Below are 18,538 nucleotides of genomic sequence, written 5' to 3' on the forward strand. Positions count from 1 at the left end.
AATTTCGTGTGTCCATGTTACGTGTCTGGTTTGTTGTAAATGTGGATTATCTTTACTTGAAAGATCTGGTGATGCTGCGTTGGCAGTAGCTCAACTACAAGACAACACGTGTCGTGTCAAGAACAGCATGAAAACAATAGGTTTTACCCTTTCTGGCAATAAAACAGGTGTTCAGATGTTCAAACACCAAATTGAAATCTTTTGCAAGGAATCAGGTTCGCTCTTGATTTGAAGTTTTCGTGACTGCAGGGATCCATACTCTTTGGTTCTTTCGGTAAAGTCACGTAGGTAGAAAATAAAATAAATCACGACGTTTCGATCGCAACACAAGCAATCATCATGAGGTGTGAAAACCATAGCAGCGCTCACCGTACCCCACACCCCCACCCCTCCCTCTCCCCCTTGCTCCTCCCCCTTTCTTGCCTATATAACCTCTTACCATGGCAACTTCTCTTTCCCACGCAGCTCGCCAACTTTTCCCTCCACGCACCGCTTTACATTACCCACCACCACATTAAATTTCGATTTAAAGCTTTCGTGACTGCAATGATTCATCTTCTTTGGTTCTTTCGGTAAAGTCACGTAGAATGAGAATAAAATAATAAATTGATAAAATAACACAATAATATTCTCACGACGTTTCGGCCACAACACAAGCGGCCTTCATCAGGTGAAGGGACGAGACTGTCTGGTAGGACAGTGCTGGAGTGAAAGAGCCACGTTCAGATCACGGCCTTTAAGCTGTGTGAGAGGAACAAAGCGCCTTGACAAAGGAATTAGCATATAATTTAGCATTGAAATGGCTGAATGATTAGCTTGTGACTGGTCACAGAAATAGTTATGTTAAAAGTTAAAGCATACACATCCGCAGAGGCACCCCTTGACAATGGAATTAGCATAGAATTTAGCATTGAAATAGCTGAGTGATTAGCTTGTAACTGCTCACAGAAATAGCTACGTTAAAGTCAGACCATACACATTCACCGACGCACTTAGTACAAATCAAACAGGAGAATTTAGCATTGAAATAACACTCAGCTATTTCAATGCTAAATTCTATGCTAATTCCATTGTCAAGGGGTGCCTCTGCGGATGTGTATGCTTTAACTTAGCTATTTCAATGCTAAATTCTATGCTAATTCCATTGTCAAGGGGTGCCTCTGCGGATGTGTATGCTTTAACTTTTAACATAACTATTTCTGTGACCAGTCACAAGCTAATCATTCAGCCATTTCAATGCTAAATTATATGCTAATTCCTTTGTCAAGGCGCTTTGTTCCTCTCACACAGCTTAAAGGCCGTGATCTGAGCGTGGCTCTTTCACTCCAGCGCTGTCTTACCAGACAGTCTCGTCCCTTCACCTGATGAAGGCCGCTTGTGTTGTGGCCGAAACGTCGTGAGAATATTATTGTGTTATTTTATTTTATCAATTTATTATTTTATTCTCATTCGACGTGACTTTACCGAAAGAACCAAAGAACACCACCACCACATTGTTCGTGGCTCGCGAAGCCCTCGCGCCCTATTGGTCGCCGCCGACCGCCCCCCCTCTGGAATCTATCGGCCAATAGGAAAGCGAACTTGTCGTGAAGCTGACCCCGCCCCAACCGGCGACCAATGGAGAGTGCGGCCGCTGAAAGGGGCGTGGCGCTTATGCAGTTCCACTGCTGGATTGTATTTTTTTCCGCCTGAGGACGACCGCTTGTGTTGCGATCGAAACGTGATTTATGTTATTTTATACCTACGTGACTTTACCGAAAGCTTTAAATCAAAATCTTAACACATGTTTTATTGCCGCAAAGGGTAGAACCTGTTCTTATTTTTTTATACTTTGATAGTGGCGAAAAAGGTCCCATTTCACAAATACCGGGTATGTGGCCTTAGGAAAAAAAAATTATAGGCGACGTTTCAGGCAATTACCCATCTTTATAGCACATACATAACCTACCACGAATGTGAAATATTAATGCGCTATGAGGAAGGGCCATTGCCCGAAACGTCGCCTATTATGTTTATGTTCAGGCCACAGTGAAATTAGCGAATTTTGCCCGCGCTTGCCGAGTTCGTCTCTCTTTAGAATCGATTCTCGGATCGCTAGAATCTCGCGCTGTAGAGTCGATCGAATCGATGCGTGGGTCACTTGGGGGCGTGACCCGCTGGCTGAATCAAGCCTCGAAAACCTCGCGGGAGGAAGAGGGGCCAAAATGTCGCGAGAGCTCGAGCGAGAAATGCGGAAGCAACCCCCGCAAATAATTTGATTTCGCAGTCTGCATAAGCGCCACGCCCCTTTCAGCGGCCGCGATCTCCATTGGTCGCTGGTTGGGGCGGGGTCAACTTCACGACAAGTTCGCTTTCCTATTGGCCGATAGATTCCAGAGGGGGGGGGGGCGGGGTGGTCGGCGGCGACCAATAGGGCGCGAGGACTTTGCGAGCCACCGACAATGTGTGGTGGGAAATGTGAAGCAGGTGCGTGGGGAAAAGTTGGCGAGCTGAGTCGGGGGAGTCGAGTTGAGAGTGCGGCGCAAAAAACATTAAACAAACACGGTACTTATACACGTAGCACAGCCACGTAACAGCAAGCAGTCGGTTGGGACGGTGCCAAGCTAGGTGCACCTTCGCGCTCTCACCATCAAAGGAACTCTTCCCCCGGCGCTGGTGACGGCAGCGAACTCGGCGACTCGAGACGACGCTGCCTCCGTGTCGCCCACGCGGGCTGCCGGGGCCAAGTGCGGTGAGCGACGTGCAGGGTAAAGTTGGTGGTGAGTGGGTAGAGTGAGTAGAGTGGATAGTGAGTGGGTAGCAGGGTAGAGTTGGTGAGTGAGTTGAGTGGGTTCCAGAGTGGGTAGTGAGTGGGTTTAGTTTAACACCCCTCCAGAATCAGAAGTTTGTTTTTGCACAGCTGTCCAGGACCAGTAAAGATTCCTGCGTTGTCGGCCGTGACCGGGATTCGCCAATATTCGCGGAAGAAGACCACACACAACAAGACAAAGATCCCCTGTGTCGCCTTAACAGACTGTTGGGGCAAGTGGTGTTAGCGAGCACCTTTGAGGGCCGCCACTGCACACGAGGGGGTCGGTGGCCAACACCACGCCCGGCCGCCTTTGTCTCCCTAGTGGCGATGTTTACACATCGCACCGGGTACTCGTTTGTGGCTGGGTCGGCTTAGGTGAGGCTCAGGACCGGTGCAGATAATCACCGTTACCGGTGTTGGCCGTGAGCGGGAATCCAACTCGGGTGGCTGGGTTCGTAACGCCGCGCGCTGACCACTGCGGCACCGATCTCCACACACACATAGTCACACACACACACAGTTACACACACAGACACACACAAAGGCATCCCACACAGACACCCACACACAGTTACACAGGCATCCCACACATCCAGTCACCCACACACGTACACAGGCATCCCACACACACACAGACACCCACACATGCAGACGCACACACACGTACACAGGCATCCAACACATACACAGACACCCACACACACATACAGGCATCCCACACACCCACGCACACTGTACGCCCATTTTACGACCAAGTCACAGTCGTGCCACTGTGTGGCCATGAAACTCAAACTATGGAACCATATAGTGAACCCATAGAAACTCGCAGGGATACCTAGTGACACACAGACACATTAAATGCAGTGGTACAATAGTGCGACTGTGTGGCCGTGCAACCCAAGATGAACAAGCGACACGACACGAACTGTCTCTGCTGAAGCCTTCTCAGCGTGGCTAGCAACAGCAGAAGATCTCAAGATTCGCATTTAGCTCGTGAACATATTTGACATTATGAAAGCATAAAATATCTCAGATGCTTCATAACATTATTTACCCTGTTTTTTTGTTTTAACGAGATGTGTCAAGCTAAGAAAAAAACAAAGAGTATGTGTCAAGCTGTCCGGATAGTCACCTCGTGTTGTTGACGTAGATTGGCCAGGAGATGGCAGCACAGTTGTGGATTTGTGTTGCGTCTGTGCGGCAGCTCTTGAGTGTCCACGCGGTGAGGTTTTAATTTTATATTTCCTTCCACACGAAGCACCACTTATTGCAATTGACCAGACATTCCCATCCTCTAGGACCCTTCTAAAAACAGACGGCTTGCTGAGGCTTTCCACAAATTGAGTCCCTTTGCACCCGGTAAACGGCATCATATTTAACGATTGCAAACGCACAAAGCCAAAACAAAGATTCCCTTCTTCTTTGGTTCTTTCGGTAAGGTCACGTAGAATGAGAATAAAATAATAAATTGATAAAATAACGCAATAAAATTCTCACGACGTTTCGGCCACAACACAAGCGGCCTTCATCAGGTGAAGGGACGAGACTGTCTGCCGGACAGCGCTGGAGCGAACAAAGCCACGCTCAGATCGCGACCTTTAAGCTGTGTGAGAAGAAACAAAGCGCCTTGACAAAGGAATTAGCATAGAATTTAGCATTGAAATAGCTGAGTGATTAGCTTGTGACTGGTCACAGAAATGGCTATGTTAAAGTCAAAGCATACACATCCACAGAGGCACCCCTTGACAAAGGAATTAGCATAGAATTTAGCATTGAAATAGCCGAGTGATTAGCTTGTGACTGGTCACAGAAATGGCTATGTTAAAGTCAAAGCATACATTCACAGAGGCACCTAGTACAAATCAAACAGGAGAATTTAGCATTGAAATAACTAGGAGAATTTAGCATTTAAATAACTGAGTGATTAGCTTGTGACTGGTCACAGAAATGGCTATGTTAAAGTCAAAGCCTACACATCTGAGCTATTCACAGTAACTGGGTATACACTGCACTATATAATGAATACTATATAGTAAACCAATAAAAAACTAAAATATAAATTACCTCAATGTTATCAATAAACTCTATATATTCTCCAATCAGCTAAGCTACCAACAATAAGTCGTTATATATCACAATGCTATATGGCGAAAAAATGGATGGATTCTTACCCTCAACTTTAGCACCACGGACGGATAGCTACGAGCCCTGTTCAGACGGACGGAGGAGGGGGAGAGAGAGCTGCGAGGCGCTGTTATACTCCATGTTGTAAACCATACCATTAACCGTGGTGTGAGAGGTATTAAGAGTCAATGCCAGCAAAAGAGCTGCAGTCTGAAGGTCATCGTAAAATACAATTAATTAAGAACGGAAATGGTTTAAAACATCTTTCCAATGGTTACTAAGCCAGAATCCATCTTCTCGGTTGAAATTGTCTCTGTACTTGTTTATGTGAATGGCCTCATGAATGAATCTCTCATGGTAGCCGGTTGGTTTGCAAAGAACCTCCGTCTTGGAGAAGTCAATGTCATGTTAGCCCACTGAATTATAACAGTGATCTGCCACGGCAGAGGAGTTCGTTCTACCGTGTTTCAAGTCTGCTTTATGTTCGCGGATGCGGTCCGAGATATCTCGTTTGGTTTCTCCAATGTAGCTACTACCACAGAGGCACTTTAGTTTGTAAACGCCCCGGGTACTGTATGTCTGGAACAGCATCTTTTACAGATGGAACCAGATCACGTATTGTATGTACTGTGTTGAATCGGACCTGGATCTTGTGTTTATTCAGGATTTTGGAGATCTTTTTAGTAACCCCTGCAATGTAGGGTAAGGTGATGGTAGACAGAGTGGCTCATTGAACCATCATGTCTCCTTTTAATTAAGACATCCAAAAAGGGTAGTTTGCCATCTTTTTCGACCCCCATGGTAAATCTGATGGCTGGGTGTATGGAATTGATGTGGTCGCGGAATTGGTCCTCTGAGCCGACAAGGGCAATGCCACTGTCATCATGGACAAAACAGAATATAACAAAATTCAAGAACTACTCAACGATGGCAGCTATACAAAAATAGAAAAGAGATCCCGCCAACAGCCTGGTTACCAAAACGAACAAAATCATCTCTGATTCAACAGCATTAATTGATCAGACCAAACAGTTCTCGTTGAAACCCTCTGCTGCCAGACCACCAAGATTATATGGCGTTCCATAAGATACACAAAGAAGATACACCCCTTCGTCCCATCGTCTCTGCTATCAACTCCCCCACCTATAAACTGGCACGTTTTCTTGCTGTCTACAGGAAAGCTACCCATACAGATGCTTACTTGAAACCGGATTCCCACCACCATCCATCCCAGAAGAACTCCCTCATCAAGACTCTATACCATAGAGCCCAATGCATTTCCGACCAGGAACACATTAACCAGTGAACTCAAGCACGTACACCAGGCTCTCAGGGCTAATGGTTATTCCGACTACAAAATCCGCAAAGTCATCACTCCAGTCATGAAGAAGGATCCTCTTGTGGAGCCACTCAAAACCATCACCTTACCCTACATTGCAGGGGTCACTAAAAATATCTCCAAAATCCTGAATAAACACAAGATCCAGGTCCGATTCAACACAGTACATAAAATCCGTGATCTGGTTCCATCTGTAAAAGATGCCGTTCCAGACATACACTACCCGGGCGTTTACAAACTAAAGTGCCTCTGTGGTAGTAGCTACATTGGAGAAACCAAACGACATATCTCGGACCACATCCGCGAACATAATGCAGGCTTGAAACACGGTAGAACGAACTCCTCTTCCGTGGCATGATCACTGTTATAATTCAGTGGGCTAACATGACATTGACTTCTCCAAGACGGAGGTTCTTTGCAAACCAACCAGCTACCATGAGAGATTCGTTCATGAGGCCATTCACATATACAAGCACGGAGACAATTTCAACCGAGAAGATGGATTCTGGCTTAGTAACTATTGGAAAGATGTTTTAAACCATTTCTGTTCTTAATTAATTGTATTTTACGATGACCTTCAGACAGCAGCTCTTTCGCTGGCATTGACTCTTAATACCTCTCACACCACGGTTAATGGTATGGTTTACAACATGGAGTATAACAGCGCCTCGCAGCTGTCTCTCTCCCCCTCCTCCGTTCCGACCATAGATGAACTCGTCCCTCTGAACGGGGCTCGTAGCTATCCGTGGTGCTAAAGTTGAGGGTAAGAATCCACCCATTTTTTCGCCATATAGCATTGTGATATATAACGACTTATTGTTGGTAGCTTAGCTGATTGGAGAATATATAGAGTTCATGGATAACATTGAGGTAATATATATTTTAGTTTTTATTGGTTTACTATATAGTATTCATTATATAGTGTAGTGTATACCCAGTTACTGTGAATAGCTCAGATGTGTAGGCTTTGACTTTAACATAGCCATTTCTGTGACCAGTCACAAGCTAATCACTCAGTTATTTCAATGCTAAATTCTCCTAGTTATTTCAATGCTAAATTCTTCTGTTTGATTTGTACTAGGTGCCTCTGTGAATGTGTATGCTTTGACTTTAACATAGTCATTTCTGTGACCAGTCACAAGCTAATCACTCAGCTATTTCAATGCTAAATTCTATGCTAATTCCTTTGTCAAGGGGTGCCTCTGTGGATGTGTATGCTTTGACTTTAACATAGCCATTTCTGTGACCAGTCACAAGGTAATCACTCAGCTATTTCAATGCTAAATTCTATGCTAATTCCTTTGTCAAGGCGCTTTGTTTCTTCTCACACAGCTTAAAGGTCGCGATCTGAGTGTGGCTTTGTTCGCTCCAGCGCTGTCCTCCAGACAGTCTCGTCCCTTCACCTGATGAAATCCGCTTGTGTTGTGGCCAAAACGTCGTGAGAATTTTATTGTGTTATTTTATCAATTTATTATTTTATTCTCATTCTACGTGACTTTACCGAAAGAACCAAAGAAGATTAATCCTTGCAGTCACGAAAGCTTTAAATCGAAAGATTCCCTTATAGCCTTCACAGACTGTTGGCGCAAGTGCTGTTAGCGAGCTGCACCGATGAAACAAACACCGGTACAGTCTTGGCCAACCAGACAGCAGGACACGTGGGTGTTTTAAAGGCGACTTGGCTGAGAGTGCGTTCTGCCCGATTTTTATGGGTGAAGTTAGACCAAATTTTACAGTAAATCTCGCAGAACTATCCACGGGCTCGGCTCAAGAGACGCCGGGCGAATTGTTGGGAGTGCCTGACGCCGTTAAAGTGAAAGGACCATCTTCATATATACGTTTATATTCACCTGTTTCTGTTTAACTTGGCCTTGTTAGACACAGCCGGGAGCATGGATTTTTGAATAGGGGTTTCGGCCTTCCGAAAATTATCCGAAGTGTGACTTGTACTGTACGGAATGGCGTCCTGTGATTTTTCAATTTATTCAAAACTCTCCGACTCATTTAAGAGCTAACACGTGTTTGTAGTTAACATCATTTGACGCACGGTAGACTCTCGATTATCCGCGTACGGTTTATCTGATTAACTGTGCACCTGAGATTTTGACATGAATGAATAACTCGTGGATTTTCCCTTAAGCCCAAAGTAATAATCTAAAAACACTTTTACACATTATTCTTTGAAATGTTTATTACAAGTCACGTGCTTAAACCGAACAAATATGTGCTTCGGTTAATCCGAAATCCATGTGATCGGCAAAGCAGTACAGTAGTTGCCATATCTTTACAACGGTGGGCAGATTTTGATGTTGATTGGCGTGGCTCTTCGGTTGTCCACTGAGTGGGCCGAGTGTTCTGCGCGGGAGCAGGAAAGTGTTATCACTGAGCACGCGCATCGACCGTGAGTATTCGTTCTAAATCGAAGAGTAACAATCGAAATCGTCAGTTGTGCTACATTTTGAGTAATTTATCCGATAATTTTGTGAGTTTTAATTTACTAAACTGCGATTGCAGATAAACGTATAGATAATGTATACTTATATCGGTGGTTTTTGGAATAGAGATCCGCGGAAAATTTATATTTTAGGATTATCCGTGATTTTGAATTGTCCACGTTCGCCCTCCCCATCATTAACGCGGATAATCGAGAGTCTGCTGTATCTAAAATTTGTGGTATCACAGAAAATTTTTATCCATACCTGTTTCGACTCGACTAAAGTCTGCCAAAGAAATTACCTGCCGTTACTTTGTCGACTTCATTTAAGGCCACGCAAATGCTGATGCCATCCATTGAAATGCAAACCCGTGTCGGGGTATTTTGCTTATCTAAACATTCCATTCTAACATACACACACACATCCTGGGGCAGATGAATGAAACGTCAAGTTTGATCGAAGACCCCCTGTGTATTTTATGCGTCGTGTTCTCGCTCTCTGATGCCACCCTTGTGCCACCGTTCCTCCTCCGTGAGTGCTATTCAATTTCTTTTGTGGTGATTACAGACAAACGTCACTGATCGGTTACAGTTTTGTTATGACGAGCACAGTGCGATTCTAATCCCGCACCTCCGATTAGCACGGTTGGCTATGTACAGCGCGAAAGAGTTCAACATACTTACACACAGACAGACAAACATATACAAACAGACACACACACGTACGAAGCTATAACATTTTGCCGCATCTCCCCGTGCCGTCGCTGTGCTCTGCGTCGACAGGGAAAGCAGCGTACGGCAGTAGCGGCGGCAGCAGCGCTCGACCAACGCCCCCCTGGGGGGCCCCACCACCGCCGTCGCGATGAATGTCGGCGTGGCGCACAGCGAGGTGAACCCCAACACGCGCGTCATGAACAGCCGCGGCATGTGGCTCTCGTACGTGCTGGCCGTGCTCCTGCTGCACGTCGTGCTGCTCTCCATCCCCTTTGTCAGCGTCCCTGTCGTGTGGACGCTCACCAACGTCATCCACAATGTGGTGAGGAGGTCCGCGGACCGCTGATTACAGGCCGGCTGATTGAGAACTTACTTATTTACCACTGCTTTTTATGTCCGTGATGGAGGTTTTTTGATGGATTAGATCGCGTGAATATTAATCGTGTCGTCAAACCCGCAACCACACCCAATTAGCAAGGTTTGTCACATGTAGAAATTAGCCACTTCGTTGAGCTGTCATTTATGATAGCCAGGTCGCTTCTGAAAAGAGCTATATAGTTCAGTGGGCCTTACCTGGAAAAATTAAAATTGTTTACAGTTTTTTTTCCCATAGTTTTAAGAGAATGCATCGCAAAGCAAGTGCTCCGAGTTGTAAAGTTTAACCCATATGCTGCGTTTCTTTGGGCGGAAACTAGACCAACTCATTCCAAAGCAGACTTTCCAAACCAAGTTTGAGTTGCGACAGGTGGCCGAATCCACCTGCGGATTCACTTTTTTGCGAGTGAGCCGTTGAATATGGCACAAAGAATTGAAGGCATCTCGCACGAGTGGTTTTAGAATCTGGGTTGCAGTTTTTACACGCTTGTGATCCAGTGCGGGTCTGTGGATCCAGCAGATTTGCGAAACTTCCACCAAAGCTGATGGAGCTGTGGCTTGGAGGTGGCAGCAGTGCAGCGGGTAGGTGTGTGAACCCCTCTTTGTGGTGGCATAGTGGTTAGCACGCTGCGCTACGAACCCGATGACCCGAGTTCGATTCCCGCTCACGGCCAACATCAGTGATGATTATCTGAATCGGTCCTGGGCCTCCCCTAGGTCGACTCAGCCTCAAATGAGTACCTGGTGCGGTGTGCAAACATTGCCACTGGTGAGACAAAGGCGGCCGGGTGTGGTGCTGGCCACCCACGCCCTCGTGTGCCGTGCCGGCCTTCATAGGTGCTCACTAACAGCACTTGCCCCAAGTCTGTTATAGGCTATACGGGAGATCTTTGTCTTTGGTGGTGGCCAAACACTGCGTTCCAAAGACGTCAATTGGGTCGAGGCTCAAAAGAAAGCTGTCCCTTGGTGTGGACCAATCAGTATCAAGGACAATGCATATATTATCATAGTATGTTTTTTGTTTGCATTTTGACTGCAGGTATTGTGGTTAATGCAGACATGAATCCTTGTAAAAAAAATGTTTCAGTTTTGTTGCCAGAAAAAAGGGGAAAAACCCTATTATTACATTTTGGTACTGGCAAAGGAGGTCTAATGATGTGTGTTGTTTTCATAACGCGAATTGGATATATAACGCGATTAATGTATTGGGGAACATTTTTGCATAACGCGGATGCAATTGGATCTATAACGCGATCGAGCGAACGGAACGACGTCGCAATTAGGAATAAGCAGTCGTACGGCTGCCTCGGCGTAGCATCACACAAGGGATTGGGATGCTGCTGGATAGCTCTAGACGCTAACCACACACCTCAGTCTTTGTTCAGGCCTGCGTTGCGCATCTCTCGCAGTATTGCGGACCGTGCTTTACATCAGTTACCAAAACGGGATTTTTGTTTCCATAACGCGGTGTTCTTCAGGAGTGCAACTACTACCGCGGCGTTATAGGAGAACTGACCATACGTTTGTGAAGGTGCACACCTGTTCACGACAATGACGATGATGGAGTGGCTGTGCGCGTGTCACGTTGCAGGGAATGTATTTGTTCCTCCACACACTGAAAGGCACCCCCTTTGAGACTCCGGACCAGGGCCGGGCACGCCTCCTCACCTACTGGGAGCAGATGGACCATGGCTTCCAGTACACGGCCTCCAGGAAGTTCCTCACCATCAGCCCTATTGTCCTGTGAGTTTTTGAGCCCCCCAGAGAGTTTTGTACAATCAGGCCTCTTAAGAGGCCATCACTTCACGATGTAACCTTATTGGGTGTACAGTAGTAGTCCCTCGAAAGTGACATCGGTTAAAGGTTTTTCGGTTAATGTTTCGCCTCCCATAGGATCCCATGGTTACGACTGACGTTAACGTTGTGACTTACGTTAACGTGTTTACATTGTGCACGCGGGGGGCCAATTTCGGCCAAACCTGAGCGCTCGTAAGTTAGGCTGAGCCACGGCCTCAGCCAATCAGTGACGCCCATCTTAGAGCGTTTAGACCTTGCCTGGCTTTGTTTACATTACGGTGTCTGTTTTGGTAATGGAAAAACGGCTCTCTTGCAGACTTGGTGATGTTTGCTTATTTTTCAACTTATTAGTGAATTCAACTTAACAATTATTTTGGTTAACAGTAGTTTTAATGGAACGGATTACAAAAATATTAACGGAGGGACTGCTGGAGTCTAAAACATCAACTGTCGCTAAAAGATTTCATATAATCACACACAGGCCGGTTAGAGGCTATCAGTTAACCATGTAACCATATTAGTTCTAGTATAAACATTTACACAATTACCCTCTTGCATAAACTACATAAACTACATTCAACGTTATGTGTTGCCTCTGTTGTTGCTATGGTCCAGAACGGTCTCTTCAGTATTTACAAACTCCATCCAATCTGCATGATGTAAACGCTTGTTAAAATCTCTAAAACGGGGGTTTAAAGTTGGGCTCTGCCTTCTTCCCACCTGATGGGAATCACCGCCGAGTGGTGGTGGTTGTGGTGCACTCCACCTGTGCAAGTATCAACTATTTACACTAATTTTTTTATTTTATTTTACCTTGTAAGGCGGCCCACTGAGTTGCTATATAGCTATTTTTCAGAAGTGACCTGGGCATCACAAAATTATAGCTCAATGAAGCCGCTTATCATCATCATGTGGAAATTTATAGCAGCAGCCAAATACTCTAAACATGCGTGACATTGCTTCTAAATGTGGAGGGGGAAAAAACGGAGGACCCGGAGAAAAATCCATGTGTTAAAAGTCAGGGCACCTTCTCAAACTTGCTTAGATTTATGCAATTCGATGTAAAAAAAATTGTATTTGTTACCGGGCTGCTCGCCACCTCAGAAGCGATACCGTTTCCTGCGGTGCCATGCGGCTGGGGTAATTAAAATTCAAAACCTCTGCGCGAATGACATTGTTTTTTGTTTTTGCCGTCGGGGCGGCGGGGGTGTGCGGCTGGTCCGATCGTGTTTGCAGGTACTTCCTGGCGAGCTTCTACACCAAATACGAGGTGGCTCACTTTGTGGTGAACACCGTCTCCCTGCTCAGCGTCCTCATCCCCAAGCTGCCCCAGCTGCATGGAGTGCGCTTCTTGGGCATCAACAAGTACTGAGGGGGGGACGTGGAGGCTTGCCCCAGCTGGTTCCGCACGCCCCAGCTGGTTTGGCACGCATACCCCTCGTGTGCTTCTTCCCCACCAAGTGTTGCCGGGCATTGTCGCTCATCAGTGGCGGGGTACGGGGGGGGGGGTGTTGCGGACATAATACGTGCGCGCGCCGACACATTCGCCGTGCGTATCGCGCCGTTCTTTGCTCGTCCACACTTGCCCTGGTGTCCCCTGCCCGTCTTCCCCCTGGAGACTGATTTTGCCCCTTTGTTGCGAGCATCTACATGTCTCTTTTGTGTCCGCATCGGGGGTTTTATTTGTGTGTGTGAATTTGTCCATGCATCCTTCCGCGTGCGTGTGTTCGCGTGCGTGCACGTGGGTGTTCGCGGGCTTTATTCGTTTTGCGGCGGGGTAAAAATTTGCCGCGCCCATGCAAGGGCAATGCGTGCCACTTAACTTTGCGCAGCGCGCCCCTACACCACGCTGCCCATGTGTGCACGGCTGCGGGCGTTGGATGTTGCATTCAGGGGAGCCCGGGGGGGTGGGGGGGTGGGGTGTAATGGCTAGCTAGCACGCACGTAGCAACGCGAGTCCACTGGCTCGGGTGCTAGGCTCTCGGAGCGCCCCCTTGTTGGCACTGCAGATTTCCAAACGTGTCCGGACAGGGCCCCCCACCCTGCCCCCCCCCGGCCTGCTCACCTTGCCAGGGTTGGTTCACTTTCACGTGGCTCTCGCTTCGTGCGATCGTGCAAGCGGGCTGGGGGGGGGGCTGGGCAAGACGTTCAGTTTTGTGTGAGCAAGGGCCATGGGAGTTTGTAAGCAGTGGCTTAGGAGAGTCCGGTGACGAATGTCAACCGCTGTAAATTTTTGACGAAATGTACCGTATGTGGCGGTATATGCATTGGTGCAGCGTAACATAACCGGTTACTCATAAAACAGTTCTGACATCCAAATTTTTATGAACATTTCCGTCTTCCGGCCACTTTGGCATCACGTGAACTGATGTTGATGCACCACCACCACCCCGTAAGATTTTCTGATCGGGGTTCGCGAAGTGCGGGGAAAATAAAAAAATAATTGCGATTTTATTTATGGCACCGATGTAGTACCGCCCTATATGTTCAAATGCGGCTTAATATCGATGCGTCAAGCTATCGTAATAAATTACAACAATAAATGCAAATTTTATTCAGAAACCCAAATTTTAGCCGCGATCGATTTCCTGGCCAAGTTGTGAAAGGATGCATATGAAAGGTTTACTTGACCTCAGATGAGAAGCTTGAGGTTGAACCCCGGACCTGAGTAAGGCAGGGTTAGCACCCCTGGCACAGTCTTGAGTGTCCTGCACCACCGCAGTCGCCTCTACAGCTGGGTGCTGTTAACACTGCAGGTGCATTGGTTAACTCATCACATTGTTAACTCATCACATTGTCATCACATTGTGATGAGTTAATTGAACATTGTATTTTACTTAAAACTTTCATGACTGCAGGAATTCATATTCTTTGGTTCTTTCGGTAAAGTCACGTAGATAGAAGAAAAATAATAAAAAAATAAAGTGAATAAAAATAAAATAAAAATATTCACTTTATTTTTATTATTATTTTTCTTCTATCTACGTTACTTTACCGAAAGAACTAAAGAATATCATCTAATTGTAGATTAAAATTATCTATTGTGAATGTTTGGCTCATTAAAAAATATGATCATTGTAATCAACCTGCCCCTTATATAAAAAAACCCATAACTTCAACGAGTGAACAATGTCATATGCTGCACTTACACACGTAATATTTGATGGTTACACTTGAGTATCACGTTTGACCTGCAACAAGGTTTGTGCTTCCGCAAAATTTTAATTGCCCTTTGATTCGGCACGATGCTGCTGCTGCTTGGCCCGGTGAGCGTGAATGCAGTTGCCAGTAAAGCCCTGCCTTGCACCAAATTTACGTCTTGCCCAAACGTGTCACGGTTTCCCCCATTGCGCCGGTAGGCATTGGCAAATCGTGTTTTTGTTGCCAAAAAAATGCGCGTTGTATGTACATTGAACTTCTTTTACACCGTACGTTGCCAACCGTGGCAATTGGAGGTGTGAGAGGGGAAGGATATCAGTGGAACAAACTGGCGGCGCGTGAATCGAGTTTTACGCGAGACCGCGGGCAGGCGCCAGCGCTACGAACGACGATGGCGCCAGTCGCCGCTTCGTGCAGTAGCCAAGAAGCTCCGCCCGCTTCTTTTCGGCTAAATCTCGGAGAGTTTCACGCATTTGTGAACTCTCTTTCGGTAACGTGATTCATCCGCTTCAGAACTCAGTGGGCGGACGAAACAACAAATGCATGGCACTACGGACGTTTGGCGGACGCTCCGAAATTAGGACAGCCAGTGGGGATATCCACTTTTAAATCATCTAGATTGAAAACTCATTTCTTCAGAACTGCTTCTTGTGTTTGGTTTGTTATCCCCCACCTGCCCCGCACCTACAATTAGCATGGTTGGCTAGGTACTTTGCAAAAGATGTTCAACATGCGTACATACACCACACTTCTGATTGGTACGGTTGGCTACTTGCGGTGCGAAAGAAGTATGTAGGTGCGTACGTACAGAGCGCCGTCGCGTAAAATAAACGTTACGCTCCGGGTCGGGACTGTTGTGATACAGTCACCCTATTCCCTGAGGCTTCCGGTGATTAACATCAGGGACCATTGGGGCTCACGAGGAATGGAACAGGGTGCATTGGACCACGCCATTAAATCATTACAATTCTTTTTTTTTTGTACTCGGAAATGTTGATTTGATTGCTTGTGGGACACATTACGTACAGTAACCGAAGCTCTCAGGTTTAGCTTGTAAAAGGGAAAAATGGAAAAATAAACGTCGGTGGTGCAATGCACTGCGGAAAGAATAAAACGCGCCCAGCGTTCCGTTTTGATCGTGGACCAAAAAAAAAAAGAAACAAAAACCCCCCGCATCGTCATAAGTTGATTCAAATCAATTTGAGTTTTTATGCTGCGTGAAAAATGAAGTGAAGTGTAAATCTTTTTCCCCATGTTTGTATTCGCCACGTTGCCTCGCAAAGCGACTGACGCGAAGCTCACGGTGGACATCCTGAGAATCCAACTTTGTTATCGAAACGGTCGTAGTAATTTATTTACACCGAATTCTATGTATTTTTTGTTATATTTCTGCTTAAATCCTGTGCTTACTACCAATGTTGAAATTGTCACGAAAAGCAAAATTTTGACTCCTGTGCCCAAGTACCTGGATCGATGTCCAAATGCCTTACTGTTATCGATATTGTTTATGGTGAATACTTTTCTGGTTCATGGCTTACTTTAAATAAACGTTACATAAACTGGATTGTGCGTTTGTCCTAGATGCCCTTGACTCGTGAATGCGAGTCCTGGATGGCTGGCTTGCTGGCTTTGCTGGCCCCGTGCCTGTACTGGATATCTGTGGGGAAACAACAAAAATATTTTAATTGCTCATCAGATTCCTCCTGCAGTCAAAAGATTACGATTCCCAATGAGAGCTGCGTTCACCTGCGTTCCGCAGCGCAGCCGTGTCCCCGCTGCATTGGGATGCTTACGAACCTTTGGAGATGTCTCTCAGGCTTAAGGGGGTGGGTGCCCTGCCCTTGCACAGTGCTTGCGCTACCTACAGCTGTGATTATTGCTTTTTTTTAATTGGGTGCAATTGTGAACAATAGCCATTCAGACTTTACTACATCTAATTGGCATAATCATTGGTTCATTGCAGCTCAAAGACTCAATCCCTACAAAGCGTAGGGTGAAGTTGGGAGATGTCCCATGTGTGAGCTTGGCATTTGAAGGCCTGAACACATTAATCGGTGATTTCACCCACAATGTGTTCATCAGGGAGGCAATTCTGTATCCGGACAGCAGAGTGAAGAAGAAGAAGAAGGGAGCTTCTGTCCAGGGAGCAATGTTCTGGCAACTGGGGGAACAAGGGCATGACTGGGAAGGTTCGTGAATAATCGGGTGGTACGGCGTCTTTCGTATGGGGGTGGTATCATGGCCTGAAGGTCTGGGGAGGCAATGGTTGGTGTGCATTTTGTACCAGGGATTGTGGCAGCAGCAACTTGTCGACGGTGATGGCGAGTTGTGTGCTGGCCGTGGGCTTCATCAACACCAATTATTTTCAGCGCCTTCTTCTGGATGTTGTCGACAAGGTTTAGGTGAGTTGGTCGGGCGTTCATCCAGCACAAAGAAGAGCCGAAACTCCATGACACTGCGGACATGAGCTTTGTAGACTGTGGCTCGGCCCCCTGTGTCAAGTTGATGATGACCGTTTGAGTTATGGTCGAAACGTCGTGAGAATTTTTTATTGTTTTATATATATTTTGTTATTTTGTTGTTTCTCTTCAACGTGACTTTACCGAAAAAACTAAGAATATGAATTACTGCAGTCACGAAAGCTTTAAATCAAAATTCAATTCTTACTAGTTAAGGTCTTATCAGTAAGCTCCTTCCTGAGCTTTATGTTGTACGAAAACTTCAAATCTAGATTCTTTATGTTGTTCCTTCTCGCCTGATTCTTAGCCTGGTTGTAGGAGTGTCTTGCTTGGGCAAATTTCAGCTTGTTGACGGCAGTGTTGTTGTTTTTTGAGCTGGCAGAAGAGGCATCGCTTCTTCCTTGTAGCTCTCCTGCACTTCTCGTCAAACCCATCCATGCCTTATCTCCGGGATTTTTACGTGACAATTTTTTTGCTGGGGATGTATAGCAGCTCCATAATATTACAGATGATGTTAGTGACCTCGCCACATGTCTTCTCGGGGACTTTCCCCGAGAAAACTCTTGACCAGTCTGTAACTACGATTAAGCAGCTTATTCCACAATCGTCGGCTTTGTTCTATTACCACACTTTCATCTTGTCGGGCTTGTCTCTGTACGCAGGGACAGCCGAGCTTTACAAAGACTGGGTTATGGTCTGAGGTACCCAGGTCGACAAGCGTAGTATATATGGCAGGAAAGTCAGTCATGACGAGATCCAGGATTTGGTCACCTCTTGTTGTAAATTCAACAATCTATTGGGAGGCCCAAGTAGTTTGCAAACTGTAGAGCTCGGCAGCCAGAGTGTGTTGTCGGCTACCAGCCCAGTCTTCATGATGGACATTGAGGTCTCCCACCTGCATGATGGAATTTACATCGAACTCTGTCATTCTTGACAGGGTTTCAGTGTCCGGGTAGTCAAATATGTCATTGTTAGCAACGGGTGGTCTGTACGCGACTCTTATGAGTAACTCCTGGGAACGTGATGTGAATGTGCCACGTAAGTCCAATGTCTGTTGGATCTCTTTGAGAGTCATGATGGATGGCTGTTCCTTGTAGGGCAGTACACTGCAATGGCCCCTCCGGATGAGGCAGGTCTATCTCTTCAGCAGCACATGGTGTAACCGGACATTGCAATGTAGTCAGCTCCGTCTTTAACAAATGGATCCAGGAATGTTTATACCACGATGACAACGGTGGGTTCCTTCTCCTTGCACAAGAGTGGCGAGTTCTCCGATGTTGGATCTCAGGCCACGGGTGTTGAACGTCAATGATTCGCAGTTCCTTGTCTCGTAGTCGGTGGCCAGG

General features: G+C 46.2%; 1 protein-coding gene across 2 annotated transcripts; it reads left to right on the top strand.

Annotated features, from left to right (window-relative positions):
- The first annotated feature begins 2,418 nt into the window (after positions 1–2,418).
- Positions 2,419–16,297, top strand: LOC116954802 (ORM1-like protein 3). Of its 2 annotated transcripts, none has more exons than XM_032975622.2 (4): positions 2,419–2,759; positions 9,472–9,724; positions 11,369–11,520; positions 12,811–16,297. In XM_032975622.2, the coding sequence occupies exons 2-4, from the start codon at positions 9,551–9,553 to the stop codon at positions 12,944–12,946; spliced, it is 462 nt and encodes a 153-aa protein (XP_032831513.2). In that variant the 5' UTR covers positions 2,419–2,759; positions 9,472–9,550; the 3' UTR covers positions 12,947–16,297. The 2 variants fall into 2 exon arrangements, with proteins under 2 accessions (XP_032831513.2, XP_032831511.2); XM_032975620.2 differs by having other exon boundaries at positions 2,419–2,731.
- The last annotated feature ends 2,241 nt before the right edge of the window (positions 16,298–18,538 follow it).

This window comes from Petromyzon marinus, chromosome 56 (assembly GCF_048934315.1).
Source record: "Petromyzon marinus isolate PM22_M1 ecotype Great Lakes invasive population chromosome 56, UKy_Petmar_22M1.pri1.0, whole genome shotgun sequence".
NCBI lineage: Eukaryota > Metazoa > Chordata > Hyperoartia > Petromyzontiformes > Petromyzontidae > Petromyzon > Petromyzon marinus.